Raw genomic sequence first — 17,385 nt, 5'->3', positions numbered from 1 at the left:
GGTTAGATTGCCCCCTAATTCAACCAATCGAGGCCTGTGTGTCCACCCCTTAAAGATGCTATGTCAGATATTTGGCCGATTTGACCAAAAATTTTGATTTAAAATTCAATAGGTATTTTGATTGGGGTCGAGAAAGTTACAAGCTTCCATTTGAGCGATTGCTCGAAAAAGTCCGCCAATTATTAGTAGCAGTGAAATAAAGTGTTCAAAATTAGTTTTTGTCGGGATCCTGACAATATATCAGGTGATCAATTCTTATGTGTTTTATAAGAAACGTTTTAAATTTTTGACATGGTTCCTGACCATTAAAAGTAAAAGTGGAACTTTTTTTCGTTAGAGCGTGTGATACTCTTTCGGAAATACCCTTCACTCCAAAAAATATATTTTTTAATGTTTGGGGCCAAAAATCTGACATAGCATCTTTAACAAGGACTTGGTCCTTTGTTATGACCTTCAGGGCTCGATTTCACAAAGCAATAAAATCCATCGTAAGACAAATTTTCAGTACCACCATAGTGATTTGCATTGTGACATCACACTTTACTAAGTAACTACGACTGATTTGCAGTTGCGATCAATTTTAGCTCTTTGTGAAATCGGCCCCTGATGTCTATTTGAAATGATGTACGGAGTCTGTAACCTCTAAATCTGTACATTCAGGGAGCTTTTTTCCACAATTTTCATGATTTTTCATTTTATGGCTAATCTCGGTGACCACTTTGTGTTGTTGTTATTGGTTGTTTTTATTGGTTATTATTATTAGTAATTAAGGTCAGTAAAGATTAACAATGTCATCAATCGAAGCTGAACCATTTTCAACTTCCTGGGAAGAGTGCGGCCCTTGCATAAATTAAACTGATCATTAAACTCTGACCCGGGGTCAATGAAGTATGCGGCCCTTGCATAAATTAAATTGATCATTAAACTCTGACCGGGGTCAATGAACTTTAACCTTGACTATCACGCTATCATTCTTTATGTACGCGCCGCTGGTTAACATTTCCAGCGGGGCAAACTCCATGTAACCAAACCCTTTGTGGTTCCTATTCGTTCTTGGCCGAAGGAAAGCTGCCAGTTCGGGTTTGGCGACGAGTGTTTCACAAATGGGCTTCCGTTTCGACGTGTCTTCGTTCTGGTCGAGAATCGACAGAGTGATTGTACCGCTGAACGGCCAGTCCAGTATGTCATCAAACTCTCCCTTCATGAAGTGCACAAACAACGAGATGTGCTGACTATGCCCGCTGCTCGGGGAGTTGAAGTTGACGCGCAGACACAGTTTATAACCGTAGAAACTGGTGTAGAATCCCTGGCTGTGACAGACGCTGGTCTCTCCTTTCGACGCCTCTCGCAGAAGCTCAGAGTACCCTTCCAACCTCCAGAAGAACTCTCCGCCGCACAATCTCGTTTCCAGTTTCGACAGCGACTCCGAGAGCATCTTTATCTTGTGTTGTGTGCTCAAATGCATTGAGATCATCTCTTGCTTCTGCATTGCCGCCCACTGCTCTTGAACTTTCATCTTTTCCCTCAGAGAGCGATGTTCCGCTTCCATCCTCTGAAAGCTCCTCGTAAGGTCACCGTCGGGCGACACGCCCTGCTCTTGCTCGAACGAGGGAAAGTGGCGGAGCTGTACGCTGCGATCGCCAGTTGAGTATCGATGGTCAACACCCCTGGGGTCCATGGAGGCCACTGTTGTGACCCGATGATCGGCCGACGCAAACCGACGCATGACAGGCTTGTTGTCCCCAGCTGGCGGGACGCTCACAGACGACTTGAAATCCGCCCGCTTAAGCTTCGCTGAGTCTGGCATCTTTGCTCTCAGCGTCTCTACCTCAGCCTCTTCGGGTTTTGTCGATGGTGATACGAAAGAAGGCGTGAAAATCGGTGTTTGGCACGTCGAAAAACCAGAAGTTGTTGTCGTCGGAAAGGGTTCCGGCGTTTTAAATTTTGTTGCATACGGGGGGTAGACTGAATATTCGTAATGTTCAAACATTGACAAGTCTGGCGCCTCGTATTCTTGATGGCTTGATGATGTACGTTTGGGAGCGACCTGGATATGCTCTAGTTGTGATGCCATAAGTTCCATGTGCTGTTCCATCGAGGACTTTAAGTGACCTGGCATTAGCTCCCGCTCCAACTGTGTGTCAATGTTAAGGAGGAAACAAATCTGTCATTGATTGAAATTTCTGCATGAAAATGATCCATTCAATAAAAAATTAATTTACTTCTTCTCACCCATACACTCTTGATCTGCTGAGATGTTGAACAAGGAGCCATTCCAACAGCTTTATTACACGTACTGCATCTCTTTGGGACCCCCTGGTGCATGTTTCCCTCCATCCTACAATCTAGACTGTTTTAAGAGGAATATCAATTCCTACCTTCAGCTCCCCCGAGTTCTTTTCTCTTTAAAGACAATGGACACTATTGGTAATTGTCAAAGACCAGTCTTCTCACTTGGTGTTACTCAACATATGCATAAAATAACAAACCTGTGAAAATTTGAGCTCAATTGGTCATCAGAGTTGCGAGATAACTTTGAAAGAAAAAAAAAACACCCTTGTCAAACAAAGTTGTGTGCTTTCAGATGCTTGATTTCGAGAACTCAAATTCTTAACTTGAGGCCTCGAAATCAAATTCATGGAAAATTACTTCTTTCTCGAAAACTACGTCACTTCAGAGGGAGCCGTTTCTCACAATGTTTTATACTATCAACCTCTCCCCATTACTCGTTACCAAGTGAGGTTTTATGCTGATAATTATTTTGAGTAATTACCAATAGTGTCCACTGCCTTTAATCAAGTGTTCTTCTTGTAGCCCCATACTAAGAGTGGCTTTAGCGATTGTATGGGGCAAACTTGCATAATTTTTGTTTTTGTTCAGGAAAGTACTGAGCATTTAGTACTTTATAGTACACTTCAGTGTGTACATGGTATCGGGGAAAAAAAATGATATTCTTTTAAAGTCTGCCAGATGTAAACAAAACATACTGTTATTTTCTAAAAAATAAAATAAGTCTTGCTCTTTGATCTACTTCTTAAGACTTTAAAAGTGTCTGATTTCAGACAAAAGTCTGGAATTTCTCGTCCCTAGAGTGTGACTCACCCTCTCAGTGCAGCCTATTGCATGAAACCGACACAGAATGACCATCTTGGGGCAGAGGTTCTTAAGGTGCGTCATCATCGTCTCCCGAAGCATGGACTCCTTGCAGTAATCACATGATATGGTGACCTTCGAACAGGTGTCAAGATGTACCTATAAAGGGTGACAAAAATCCATGTTTTATTTAAACGTTTCATCATCATCATTCGGAATAGACTTGCGTCCATGGCCGCCTCGTCCTCAGATTGTAATGGGGGCGCACTCCTGGAGTTGCCGCCATCACCTGGTGTCTTTCAATCGCTGCTCAGTTCTGCTCATTTCTTTGACGCTTCTTCCACTCCACTTTGTGACGTTGTCTATCCAGCGCAGCTTAGGGCGGCCTCTGCATCGAATTGTACCTGTAGGCAGACCATCGATAGCTGCGCCGGGTAGACCTCCCTGTCTCATCACATGAGCGCACCATTTCGCCTTCCGTTCTAAGACCTCATCACTCGTGAAACATTTGTGTCCCTTTAAATTAATCCATTTCCCTTTTTTTTTTTAATAGTGAGGTGTTTCTTTAGTTAATGTGATTCTGTTCTTGTTTTATAAGCGATGATGCACTCTGTTTTTTCTTAAAAGAAAGCGCGTCTGATTTGATTCAACAACAAAGAACAACCTAAAAATTAATAATAATTACAGAGGCCTCTTATATAGAGTGTATATCCGTCACAAATTGACGCTCCTGGCTCTGTAACATACAGTATTTCCTGCAAGGTATGTGAGACTATGTTTGAATTACGAGACATATTCCTTTTACATAGCACCATGTAATAGTTTACAAGGTGCTGTGGTGCAATATGCTGCAAATGAAACCAGAAATACCGGAAAAACCCCTTCTCTTTTTGATACGTGCACTGGCCTAAACTTTGCAAATGATGCGAGTGCGTCTGATTTGAAACAATGATGACAATTACAGGAAATTGTCGAAACATTGAAACCAAACTCACTCCGCTGTTTTGAAGTTAATATAGATCCACTAAAATCTAAAGTAGTAGTTCCGAGCCGATTTTCTACCTTCTGCCATGTCTGCCAAGGTAGTAGTTCAAAAGCAGGACAACGGGTTTACACGGCTCTCCTGCAAACATTGCTCTGTGTTTTTCGCTTTTTTTCCCGCAAAACTTCTACAGGTAAATGGTATTAATAATAATAATAATAATTGTGGCTTCTTATAAAGCCCACATGTCCGTCACCCAGTGACGCTCCTGGGGCTGTAACATACAGTATTTCCTGCCAGATTGTGGGACTACGTTTGAATTATGAGACCTAGTTCTGATAGCACCATGTAATGCTTTACAAGATGCTGTGGCGCAATTTGCTGCTGATCGGACCATACATCTTCATTCACAGTGAGTAGCGATTTATGTCATGGCAAAAAACTTGATCTACAAAAAGGTACCAAAACCCTAGAAAAGATTTACCTGTTTGTGATCGTAGGAGATCGGAGCATCACAGGAATCACAGTTGATTTGTCTTTTTGGGCAGGTCGTTCTTATATGATCCCCCATGGACCTACGCTGAACCATCTCACTGCATTGGTTCGGGCAGGACTGGAGCCCAAACGGGCACATTTCTTGATGAGCCTTAAGTTTTAATAAAAGAAAACGAGAAAATAGAGTTAGCTGTTGCGAACTGCATGACAATTAACCAAAAGCGGATGTTGAGATAACTGCTATAATGAAGCTACCAGCTGATGAGTGAATAGCACTTATGTAGTACTGACAATTGGGCCAAATTGCTAAAAGAAGCTAATAAGCACAATACAAGGTTGCTTACCAGAATAAGGTTACAAGCCCATTAAATATCATGTCACATGCCCAATGGATGCTGCTCATTTCTGCTAAGCACAAAGGTGTTTAGCAAAATTTTCTGCTTAAGAAGCTCTACGAAGTTGGACCCAGACTTACAAGTGCGGAATGTATAAATACATGTACTGTGGGTTGGAAAACTGCTGTTTATTTCTTCCTGTTCCAAATTAACAAAAAGTTTTGAGATGTTTAACTGAAAATTGTGAAATAAAAAAATAAAAATTGAAAAAAAATTGGTTGAGATGAAAATGTAATCGGTCGACCGAGACCTAGAAATGATATTTACCTCCATGTTCCGCAGTTCAATGATGTCGACACAATCGGTGTGGGGACAATGCGCCATCAAGTCCATTATTTCCCTTCGAACACAAAGATCTGGAAACATCTAAAACAAGAAAGAAAAAAGTGTTCAGTATTTTTGGGCTTGAATAAAGAAAACTCGACTATAAAGCAGGATTTGAACCAACGACCTCCGGATTAACGTGCAGAACGCACAGAGCTGGATTGACTGTACGCTTTGCTTGGAAAAGAGCAAATTGTTGTGTGCCCTTGTGTTTGAGGCTCATAAATTTTAAGAACATGATGAAAAGCATTACAAATAACTGCCCGGAATCACAATGTTTGCGTCTTTTAAAAGCAAAACTTGTTCATGGTAAAACTTGCCGATTCCACGCTTCCCTGGGTGCTGTACATCCTGCTTGAAACTTGCAAAATACAAGCAAATAATGTTGCCATATTCAAGTTGTAGCTAGATGTTAAAAACACGATGAAAAGCATTTCAAGGAACTGCCTGGAATCACATTGTTTGAAATTTGTTTTAAAGCAAAACTTGTTCATGGTAAAACTTGCCGATTCCACGCTCCCCTGGGTGATGTACATCCTGCTTGAAACTTGCAAAATACAAGCAAATAATGTTGCCATTCAAGTGTATGTAGCTCAATTTTAAGAATATGATGAAAAGAACTACAACGAACTGCCCCAATCACAACGTTTGCGTTTTTCAAAAAAAAAAACTTGTTCATGGTAAAACTTGCCGATTCCACGTTCCCCTGGGCGCCCCCCTTTGTGATGACCCGGATCATAGATAACCGCAGGTGCTCAAAGTCAACACAATCAGTTTTGAACACAATTGAGTCCCACCACAATTCTCTATCCAGGTATTTCCCTCCACACTGGGGGAAACCCCTGCCAACAGTAGGGAAACTGGCAGCAAATCTGCACAACCACAAAAGTGGATTGTTCAAAGATTACTAAGAACTGCTGCAGGATGAAAAACCCAGGCCCCCATTGCTGAATGCTGAATTATGAAACTCAAAACACAACAAGCGGCACTTGTGGTTTTTTTAATGTTTACTTGGTATCGCTTTTTTCAGTTTAGTTTTTAAAAAACATGTCACAAAACTTCACCAAGGAAAAAGTTCATGATGAAATTGAAACTCATTAAAAGCTCATAAAAAAAAATTCATAATAATATAATAATAATTTTTCTGGGCTTTGTTTATCAGCTGCTTTTACTTGTGAGAAAGAGAATGAACTGTTGTAAACTGCAAACCAACCAAAAGGACCTATCTAGGTATACATGCAAAAAAAATAGTTTTTCTGGTCGGCTAACACAACAAAAGGACACAACAAAACAAAACACACATTAACAAGTCGAAAGAGACTCTAGTCAGGTCATTAACAAATTTTTGCTTTACTTTGGGTTAATTTACTTATTTTCCCCTTCTCTTTTTGTTGCTTTTATGTCTCACAGATGGGGGTCCAAAAATAAATAAGACCAAATGAATAAAAAACGTTATTTATGAAATTATTTAAAAACACCAAAAACGAAACTTTTCTGAAAACAAAATAGCAATTAAAATCTGTGCTAAACACATAAAAAAACTGCATAAGAAAAAAATATATATGTTTGGTTCCTGATCCAATAACTTTTTTGTTCAATTTGTTGTTGTATGCAAGTCGCCAGACACACGAGCCTGAAGGCCACTTTAAAGGTGTGGGCTACAATAGTTGATTGGAGCACAATCAACTATTTTTCCAGGGGCCGTTGCCACCTGGTCCTGGGGCTGAAACAGGGTTAACCCCTTTTACATTCCATATAACAGATTTAGGCTTGGGTATCATCCATCAGAAGCCTGGCTGATAGAGCAGAAATCACTACATCCCCCAATATTGAGCAGAAATCACTACATCCCACAACTAGCACAACTTCACTTTAGCATTTTGTTGGCAATCCTTCTAAATGCATTAAACAGAAATTCCCAGATACTTTGAGGGTTTTCCCCTTTCAATTTGTTTAAATTTTGTAAGAGCTTGTGAGTACGCACTCTGCGTGACCGATAGTCATAAACCTGGGTAGCGAGAAGTCGACAGGAATAAAAAGATGACATCCTGGTTTAGCGGGGACTGGACACTAATTTTAATTACTAAAAAATAATATTTAACTTACTTTGTAACAAGCAAATGGAGAGATGTTGATAGTAGAAATCATTGTGAGAAACGGCTCGCTCTGAAGTAATGTAGTTTTGGAGAAAGAGGTAATTTCTCACTCAAAAAATAAAAACTTCAGACCTGACGATGCCTGAAACCCTTTATTATGCATACTGAAAGCACACAAATTTGTGCAACAAGGGTGTTTTTTCTTTCATTATTCTCGTGCAACTTCATCGACATTGAGCGGCACCTTCATTGGACACTTTTAAATCATTACTTTTTTAAAACCCCATCTGCTTTGTTAATCTGATTTAAAGCCTTTATACACTTTCGGTAAACAGTATTGTCCAAGTCACACACTTCGTGTATCACAACTTATATGTAAAATAACAATCCTGTGGAAATTTAGGCTCAATCGGACATCGGAGTCGGGAGAAAATAACGGGAAAACCCACTCCTGTTTTCGCGCGTTTTGCCGTGTCATGACATGTGTTTATAACAAATCCGTAATTCTCGCTAACGAGAATTTATACTGTTTTACCGTTTTCTCAAAAAGTAAAGCATTTCATGGACTAATATTTCAAGAGAAGTCTTTCACCATTACCTTCTGTAAACCCTGTAAATTATTTGTAAATCTGTGAACTTTTTTTTTTTTTTTTCTGTACCGAAAGGATCCAATGGCTTTAAATAGCACTAAGAAACATACATTTAGTACTCTATAAATCTTGTAATTATTATTTATTTAAAAAAAAATCATTTGAACATATAATGTATTATTTTAAAAAAGAGTTACCAACCTTTTGTAATGGAAGCTGATCTACGGGACACCGACTGCCTGCATCCCTGTAAAAAAAAAAATAATAATAATAATGCTTCAAAAAAGTTACTTAAATATTAATTGTTCTCGAGCCTGCGGTCCAGACCATTTGGAACCAGCCTCACGAACATAGTTCCTTCCATGGTCCCGATTGCCTGTTCCATGCTAACATGTGTAAAGCGCAGAGGGAACCAGTGACACATAGCGAAAAGGCGTAATGCAATGGAAGTGTTGAATACCAGGGTGTCGTTACGAGTCGTTCGAGTGAATACGTCACTGCGGAATGTGTGTTGCTGGTCATCAGTGGTCAATCATGGGTGACTAAGTGTGTCACTTGAACTTGCTCTAAGCTGTAGTACCAGAGGCGCTGACTCTTCACCAGAAGCTGGCAGGAAGGTTGAAAACCGCAGCTCTGAAAGAAGTTTCCAGAGGACAGCCTAAATAACCAGGGGCCACCCACAAGCAATTGCAGTGGTACCCTAGAGGTGCTTTTGCTGTGATGCCCTTTGCAAAGTTCATATACAAATTTAAAATCGTCCTTATAGGAAGTGCCCCCTTACATGAGGAAAATTGCCGCGCCCCTTTAAGATCGAAACTCAATGCATGCAGACACTGTGTTTGGGCTACTCGGGAACCAGACCGGATTCATGCCCAGAAGTGTTTGTTACGATCTAGGCGTCTCTGTTGTCAGCCTCAAATGTAAATTGTCTTCAAGGTGTGCCCCGGCCCCCCTTACCACAGGAAAATTGCTGTGCCCCCTACAAGAACAAAACTCAAGGTATGTAGAGACTGTGTTTGGATGAATCCTCCATGGTTTGGGCTATCTCAGGCACCAGGCCGGATCGTGCCCAGAAGTGTAGGGATCTACTAGACGTCTGTCTGGTGTCAGCCTCTCACCCAGGGCTACATGTATCCCCCCTCCGACAGGAAATACAACTTCTCATCGACAATCAACCAATCAACTTCCACCAAAGTATGGAGAGAGGAAGGGGCTCGATAGGATCCCTGAAGTTCCGATACCCTTGGCCTAGTTTTCTTACCAGGAAATGAATCACTTCATCGGGGAGACACTTTCAACCTGAGAGGAAGCTCATCTTTTGTGTCAAAATTCCTTGACATTGCGCCAAAAAAAACCTGGCTCGAAAAATGTCTTAGAATTATAACTTTTTGTGCAGATCTGAGTTGCAGAAGGTGCTTCTAAAAAACATCGGTGTGTACATGCAGGCATGCAACTTTTCCTCTTGTTTTCACTCTTTTTTTCCTCTTTTTCCTGATTTCCTCTTTTGCTACTCTCAGTTATATCATTCAAAATTGAAAAATACTATACAAAGTCATTGAAATTTTGTAATTTCCTCTATTTTGGTGAATTACAGTTGCATGCCTGTGATACATATATGGGTTACACCAAAATTAAAATTCTTTATCCCCAATGCAAATTTAACATCTATTTAATCGTTGCGGTGGCCACTGTTAAAAGATAGGATTCAAACTTCCTCTAGCTACCGGGCAATCTCGGTAGTCTAGTTGGTAAGACACTGCTCTAGAATTGCACAGGTCGTGGGTTCTAATCCCACCAGAGTAATTTGCCAGTGATTTTATTTTTTACAGGACTCTGGAAAGTACTGAGTATACAATGCTAACACACATCGCTGTATTTATGGGTTAAAACCTAAAATTAAAATTGTTTATCCCCGATGCAAATTTCCAGTACAGAATACTACATTATTTTTAATAGATGTTAAATTTGCATTGGGGATAAAGAATACTAATTTTGGTTTATTTTACCCATCACACACCGATGTGTTTTTGCACTGTAAACTCGTTTTAATTCTTCCCATCCATACACTCTTGATTTGCTGAGGTGTAGACCAAAGAGCCATTCCAACAACTTTATTCCACTATCTCTTTGGAACTCCTTGCCTGGTGCATGTTTCCCCCATCCTACAATCTGGACTGTTTTAAGAGGAATATCAATTCCTGCCTCCAGCTCTCCTGAGTTATTTTCATGTTCAATCATTTTCTTCTTGTAGCCCCTTACCTAGAGTGGCTTTAAAGGCAGTGGACACTATTGGTAATTACTCAAAATAATTATTAGCATAAAACCTTTATTGAATACGAGTAATGGGGAGAGGTTGATGGTATAACATATTGTGAGAAACGGCTCCCTCTGAAGTGCCATAGTTTTCGAGAAAGAAGTTATTTTCCACGATTTTGATTTCGAGACCTCAGATTTAGAACTTGAGGTCTCGAAATCCACCATCTGAACGCACACAACTTCGTGTGACAAGGGTATTTTTTCTTTCATTATTATCTCGCAAGCTCGATGATTGATTGAGCTCAAATTTTCACAGGTTTGTTATTTTATGCATATGTTGAGATACACCAACTGTGACAATTACCAATAGTGTCCACTGTCTTTAAGCCTTGTTTGGGGGCGAACTTGCAAAACAAAAATTAAAATTAAAATGAAAAAATTCCCAAGTCCTGTGAAGAAATATATATCACAGGCATATTACTCGGGTGAGATTCGAACCCACCCGTAGAATACTACAAGTCATACCTGTCAGTAGAAGGTGTCATGTCCCACCACAACTTTACCAGCAGCAGAAATTCAAATCATGGTGAATACAAACAGCAGTCCCCAAGATGCAATTTTAAAAGGTTCTACCATGATCAACCAAACCACACTCCAAAGTCTTTTTAAAAACCTTATTCCAAATCACGATGCGCTTTTTAGTTTTGAACGACGCATAACAAAACAATATCCCTGTCCTATACATGTATCAGCCAAGGGTACAGGTTATTAACACTGGTACGTGCGATCTCCTACAATCACGGCCAGAGACTGCGAAGGGAATTTCCCTTTTTGACACCTAACTTTACTCTAAATGACCTTCAAGACTCATTGTAGTGTATTTTCTTCTATGAAGCTTTAGCCCTGGAGAGCACATGTGTTACATTGCAATTGTAAAAGGTAGGGACTTGTAGCTAGACCAATTTGAGTGGCGAGTAATAAAATCCAGTTTTCATAGGAAGTCCACCAGGGGGCGAGTGGACCAACAAAATTATTCATGTTTTTAAAATGGGGCCATGATTGCTGAAGTGGGGCCAGGTTTCCAATAATATGTTCATGGTACAATGTATGGGGCCATGCAAAATTTGAATGGCCTTTTGACTGTGTTCTTTCTCTGACAATCCTTATCTTTAGCTGTGTCCCAGATCAATGCACAGTGGAATCTGCTGGGTGGCATAATGTATTTTGCTCAGAGAGCACTGGCCAAAACCTGTGAGTCCTAGGCAGGCCTGCCCAGCACCGCACACCTTGGCTACGACACTGGTCAAAGGCCAATTAGGTATATAATCCACACTTGATGCGACCCAATGTGTATATGAAATAGTATATCTGTAAAAGTTTAAGCTCAATAGGAGACTTTCCAACGCTAGGTGGCAGCAGACATACCGGGTAAATTTCCATTGTTTACGTAGTTCTGAACATGCGCATAATTCTGAGAACAATGGATTTACCCGGTAAGTCTGCTGCCCTCTATCGTCCCAGAAAGTCTCCCATTGGTCCTGGAGTAACTGTAAGCAAAAAGTGGCAAAAACAAACTAAATTTTGTCACTGTTTTCAAATAATTTATTGAGTTTTTGACTCACGAGATGAAGAATAATTGTTTTACTTATTTCTCTAAAACCGCATTTTGAGCAAAAACATTTCAAAGGGATGTTCCTACCATATAACCATTATATTTTGAATCTGTGAATATTTAAATTTTTACTCTTTCCAATGTAACACACACCTTTAAAGGTCAGTGTCACTGTTGGCAACGCTTGAAAACAAGTTTGGAAGATGTATTTTTTTCATTTTAAAGATTTATTTGATACCAAGCTTTTTGGCAGGCAGCCATGCGCAGATATGATTGCCACTGCAAAAATGAAATAAATCAAGACTAATTTTCAGAGCCACAGCTTCTACTTTCTGTTGCAAGCCATGCTTTCAAATCCTAATTTGGAGAATGGATTTCAAACACATTGCAGGACAAGGGCACCGAACTCAAGCTCTGGTGTTTTAGATCAGCAGAGTGTGGGTTCGAGTCCCGGTCATGACACTTGTAACCACTTCTCTCCATCCAGGGGTAAATGGGTACCTGTGAGGGCAGAGATGGTTCTTGTGATTTATTTAGCTTAGTAGCACATGTTAAACAGGCATACTCCCCAGGGTGCTGAGATGGTTTAAAGCCATCTTGGACACTTTCGGTAAACAGTGTTGTCCAAGGCCCACACGTCCTGTATCACAACTTCTATATAATAACAAACCTGTGAAAATTTAGGCTCAATCGGTCATCGGAGTCGGGAGAAAATAACCGGAAAACCCACCCTTGTTTCTGCACGTTTCGCCGTGTCATGACATGTGTTTAAAATAAATCCGTAATTCTCAACATCGAGAATTGATATTGTTTTAATGTTTTCTCACAAAGTAAAGCATTTCATGGAATAATATTTCAAGAGAAGTCTTTCACCATTACCTTTCACCATTAAACTTTTATTTTTTTGTCTGTACCGAAAGTGTCCAATGGCTTTAGGGAATGAATTAAGGCCCAGTGACCAGGGGTAATAATGTTGGAAGTGCTTTGACACCCTTCGGGAATGTAAAGCGCTATTAAAAACCGATTGTTATTATTATGTTCAGGTGGTCGAAAAATTAAAATCAACGCTCTAAACTTACCTGAGGGATCGTAGTATGCACGCGCCACAAAACCGGTGCCCACATTCTGTTTGCATCGGCTCCCGCAAGCACATCAGACAGATGGGGCACTCATACTTGGGCTCGAGTCCGGGCTCAAATTTGAGGTCATAGCCCTCGGTGCTCTCATTAATGCTGACGTACGAGTCCAAGGTTGGGCCGGGGGTTGGGTGAAAACTTGCACTCTGGGGAGGAGGGTGGTAGTCCTCTTCTAGGGCAAGCTCCTTGTCGCTTTTACCTTCCATCGCTTTAACGAATCGTGTATCAAGAAGTTGCGGACATCCTCTGATCTGGGATGACAAATAAAAATTTAAAAACAAAATTAATTACAATTTGTATACCTTTTAAAAATAAAGACTATAAAATAATATATTTTAAAAAAACAGACACAACAAAATCATTAGTCCTTGAAAACCTGTGACATAAGATAAGCTTTTAGAAGAGATTTGTATTTTGTGGTACAAGACAAGATCTAAGATTAAGTGATAGAGAGTTCAAGATAAGTGGCGCAGGTAAAGAAAAGTCACCCCAGAGTTTCACGACTTGGGTTCAATGAGGAAAAGCATGGAACTGGATAAATGATTCCTTGACGAAGTGTAAACTTGAAGCAGTCCTGAGATACAGTGGGGAGCCTTCCCGTTAAGTGGTTTGTGGACAATGAGCATCAGCTTGAAGATGATTCGTTGAGAGCATGGAGGTAGTTGAGAGATAGGGAGCCAGTAGACAGTGTCTCGATAAAGGCTGCGGTGTTTTAGAGGCATTGAAGACGGGAAATCTGGTTGTTAGGAAGACTGTAGAGAAGAAGTTGTCGTATCCAAATTGGTGTCTAGATACAGCTACACTCTACAGCCGTAGGCCAGTCTAGTTTGGGCAACGTGCTTCAACTGTATTAAATGGGCCATGCCGAACACTACAAATAGACAGGATGTTTTTTTTAGAATCACTCTATCAATAAAGTTTGGAGTCCCGGAAGTATAAAAACAGGTACATGTACAACGATCCGACCCTTGAAATCAGTCACCAGAGACCAGACAATGGTTAACAAAAAGATTAGTATAAACTGTTGTCTAGTTATCGGGGGGGGGGGTAAAGGTTGTTGTTTTCCAAAGAATACTTTGCAGGGGTTGGAACACTGAACACTGAGTAGCTTTGTGTTTCTCTTGGGGTTTTCATTTTTGCCAGACTGATTCTGGAAGAGGAAATTGGTCTGAAACTGAACTGAAACTTTGACAGCGCTTCGGGAAAAGATTTAAAAAGACCGGCTTTCTATGTGACATAATGTTCTTTAAATTTACAATCCGTGATTAGAAAACAATGACCAAAAGTGAAAGCTTACGTCAACAGGTTTCATTATAAGACTGTATTGGACAAAACTAAAAGATAAGTTGGATCAAAGTTTATTACCAAACACTCCTTTCTCAACCAACTTCAGGAAGTGCTAGTAATCTAAGTTCTTTCTTTCACCACATACTTTGCCTGGAAGTAGACCAGGGGATTCAAACATTGCATTTTCCAGGGCCAAATTTCATGACTCTCCTTACCGCCAAATTCTGTGCTTACAATCAAGATTTCCCGCTTACGTGCCAGCGCTGAATTTCTGGCAATGTTCCAAACTATTTATTTTGTTAAATCCCGGAAGACACACATGTATACTCCTAGATTATTCCTAGAACTATGAGGTTCGTTCCGCTATCCTGGAGACGACAGCCCAACGAACCTCATAGTGCTTACTAGGAGTACTCCTAGATCGAGGTTCATTCTGCTACCGTCTCAACAGTCGATAGTGGAACGAACCTCATAGCTCTATAACTTGTTCTATGGATAGACCCAGTACATGCAGTAGCTGGGCGGGCGCTGTACTCTGAATGTTGACATCTGCGGTCTTACCAGAGAGATATAATAATAACAAAAATATTACAAATTTTTGTATTTTACACAATTAGAATAAAAGAATAGTAACTGAACTTCTGAAGATCTCTTTGTGAATATAATCTTCCGTCAGCTGTCCTTACTCTATGGGAAGATCGAGGGTTACGATTATCACAACTATTTCCAAAGATGTATCTTGTACAAAATATACTTTACGAATTTTACAAAATGGAAACATGTACTATAGCCTCAACAGGTAGCCTATACTCTAGACCCAGTAACTGGGGCGCTGTACTCCTTTTTTAGAAATTTTGACATTCTTGATCGAACCAGTTACTGGGTCTAGCTATAATACTCCTGGAACTATGAGGTTCGTTCCGCTATCGTTTCCAAGTCAGCGGAGCGAACCTCATCATAGTTCTAGTATGCTTGGCTTGGATTTGGTAAAACATTACCAGTCCGTGAGTTCACAAGTAAAGTTTAAATAAACAATAAATGAAAAAAAAATGTTGATTGATTTTGTTCAATGGTCCCAGACATAGTCTGTCCCAGATCATTTCAAATACAGTACTTACATGGATGTAACTTGGAACATGGAACTCCATTTCGTCTGTCTTCTAAAATATAAAAATCCAATTTCAAGAAAACTGAAGAAAACAAACAACTTTGAGAGAAAACCACCATCCATAAAGCTGACCAAAACACACCCACTAATTCATTTGACCGAGTATGACTCTGCACTGAGACTGAGAGGCAGCCAGTGTCATTGTGATCATCATAAACCATTCTACCTCAAACTATCATGCTCAAACCTACCTGGAACAACACACTTCGATTTCATATCCGGGTTGCTCACTGACCATTCACCAAGCTAATCGGGCCAAGGTGATACCCCGTACACCTGTACAGAGGTGTGCAAGTACCGGTAAATAACAACGAAGTCCACAGTTTATGCAAATGCAGCGTAGTAATCCCATGAACAATGCCAACTCATCTCTCCACAATCTTAACCCAGCAAAATCAAATCCTAAACTATACATACACGGCCCCAACCAAGAATTCCCACTGACTGTGCCCTATTTTAGCATTTTCAGAAAGTCAAAACTCCACTTACGAAAACCAAAAATGGTCATGGCTCGACTGACATTCTGCCACGACTCAGCATGCAATAGGGGAATTACGAGTAGCAACGGACGTGTATTTCGTAATAGTTGCCATCGCCCACTCATGCATTTAATTCACCGCAATCTATTCATGAACCACCGGGAAACTCCCTCACGTGCAATTCTAAGAATAGGGAATTTCCCGTATCTATACCGGTTCTACGGGAATTACTCGATCATGTTTGTTGTTATCCTACGCTCATTCCGGGCAAGTATGTTCTAATTTTTGAAGACTTTTTCAGATTGTATTGGTCAGTATAAGCGCAAAAGTCTTTCTTAAGTACACAACGTGACGGCACTCAAACCATTATGTGCATTCCATTGCATTTTTAGTATCAATTATATTAACAAGTGAAAGAAAAGCACTCTTGACCTCTAGATAAGCGGGAATAAAAGCCAAATTCCACAAAATAAAAAAGAGGGCGCACTTTACACCCGCCAATTTTTATCAGCCACGTGATGCAACGGGTCAACAAGTAGGGCTTATCTTTAAATACGTCACGAAATCGCGTCACGCTGATTGGTCCACTGTCCATAAAGTTGGCGTCCTTTTTTCGGAGGATCGACGGATAATTGTTGATTTTTATTAAATCGATTTGGACTAAAAATAAATCTTTAGGATTTATTTTTATTTTAATCCTATAAAAGATTTAAATATTAATCTCTGTAATTTAGAGTGTACCTCCATTAATAAAGAAAGGCCCAGAGACCGGCTCATGCAAAAGCTGGGCTATTTAGTATTATTACTATTTAGTATTAGCCTCTCGGACTTGGAATCTATTATGAGCGATTTGTACTATTTTTATAGTGTCTATGATTGGAAACTACATGACTGAAATCAGATTACCATGCATCAACTGACTCGCATATCTTTACACCGAGGATTTGAAGACCAAAGGTTATCTAGGTCAATTTGTTGCTTGTTTTATTGCTTGTAATCGTTTTGTTTGCTTGTTTGCTTTTTTGCAATTGGTTGCATGGTTGTTGACTGGTCTTTTTTTTTACGCGCAGCAGGAAGGAATTGCGCCCCCGTAAAATGCCTATTCCCGTCAAATCCCTTTGCCAAGCAACGATTGGTTTATCTCCCATGGACAATAATCAGTTTGGTAAACATTATTTGTTTACGTTCAATCCTTTTTTTTAGTATCTGTTCTTTCGTTCTTTCTCAGTGTTCTCTCGAGGATCATGGAGCTATTCTCGGATCGTAGCTCCATGGTTCTATCTAGGAATTCCTTCCTCCATCAACATGCCACCTGAGTAAGGACAGAGTACACAGACTCATAATTCAAACCTTGAAAATGTTGCACCCTTAATTGATATGTAGCACACACAAAATTAATTAATTATAACATGATAAAATAGAAAAAGAAAAGAACATGTTCAGTTTAAGATATAGGAGGGAAAATCCCAACG

General features: G+C 40.0%; 1 protein-coding gene across 1 annotated transcript; it reads right to left on the bottom strand.

Moving 5' to 3' along the window:
* Positions 1-532: 532 nt before the first annotated feature.
* Positions 533-15,538, bottom strand: LOC117305265 (TNF receptor-associated factor 6-like). Its single transcript, XM_033790097.1, has 7 exons — positions 15,385-15,538; positions 12,923-13,230; positions 8,177-8,222; positions 5,233-5,331; positions 4,560-4,721; positions 3,103-3,252; positions 533-2,134 (listed from the first exon to the last, which is right to left on the bottom strand). Exons 1-7 carry the CDS (start codon positions 15,412-15,414, stop codon positions 938-940), a joined length of 1,992 nt encoding a protein of 663 aa, XP_033645988.1. The 5' UTR covers positions 15,415-15,538; the 3' UTR covers positions 533-937.
* Between the last annotated feature and the right edge of the window lie 1,847 nt (positions 15,539-17,385).

Source organism: Asterias rubens, chromosome 22 (genome assembly GCF_902459465.1).
Source record: "Asterias rubens chromosome 22, eAstRub1.3, whole genome shotgun sequence".
NCBI classification, from domain to species: domain Eukaryota; kingdom Metazoa; phylum Echinodermata; class Asteroidea; order Forcipulatida; family Asteriidae; genus Asterias; species Asterias rubens.
This window is presented reverse-complemented; position numbering and strand designations above follow the sequence as displayed.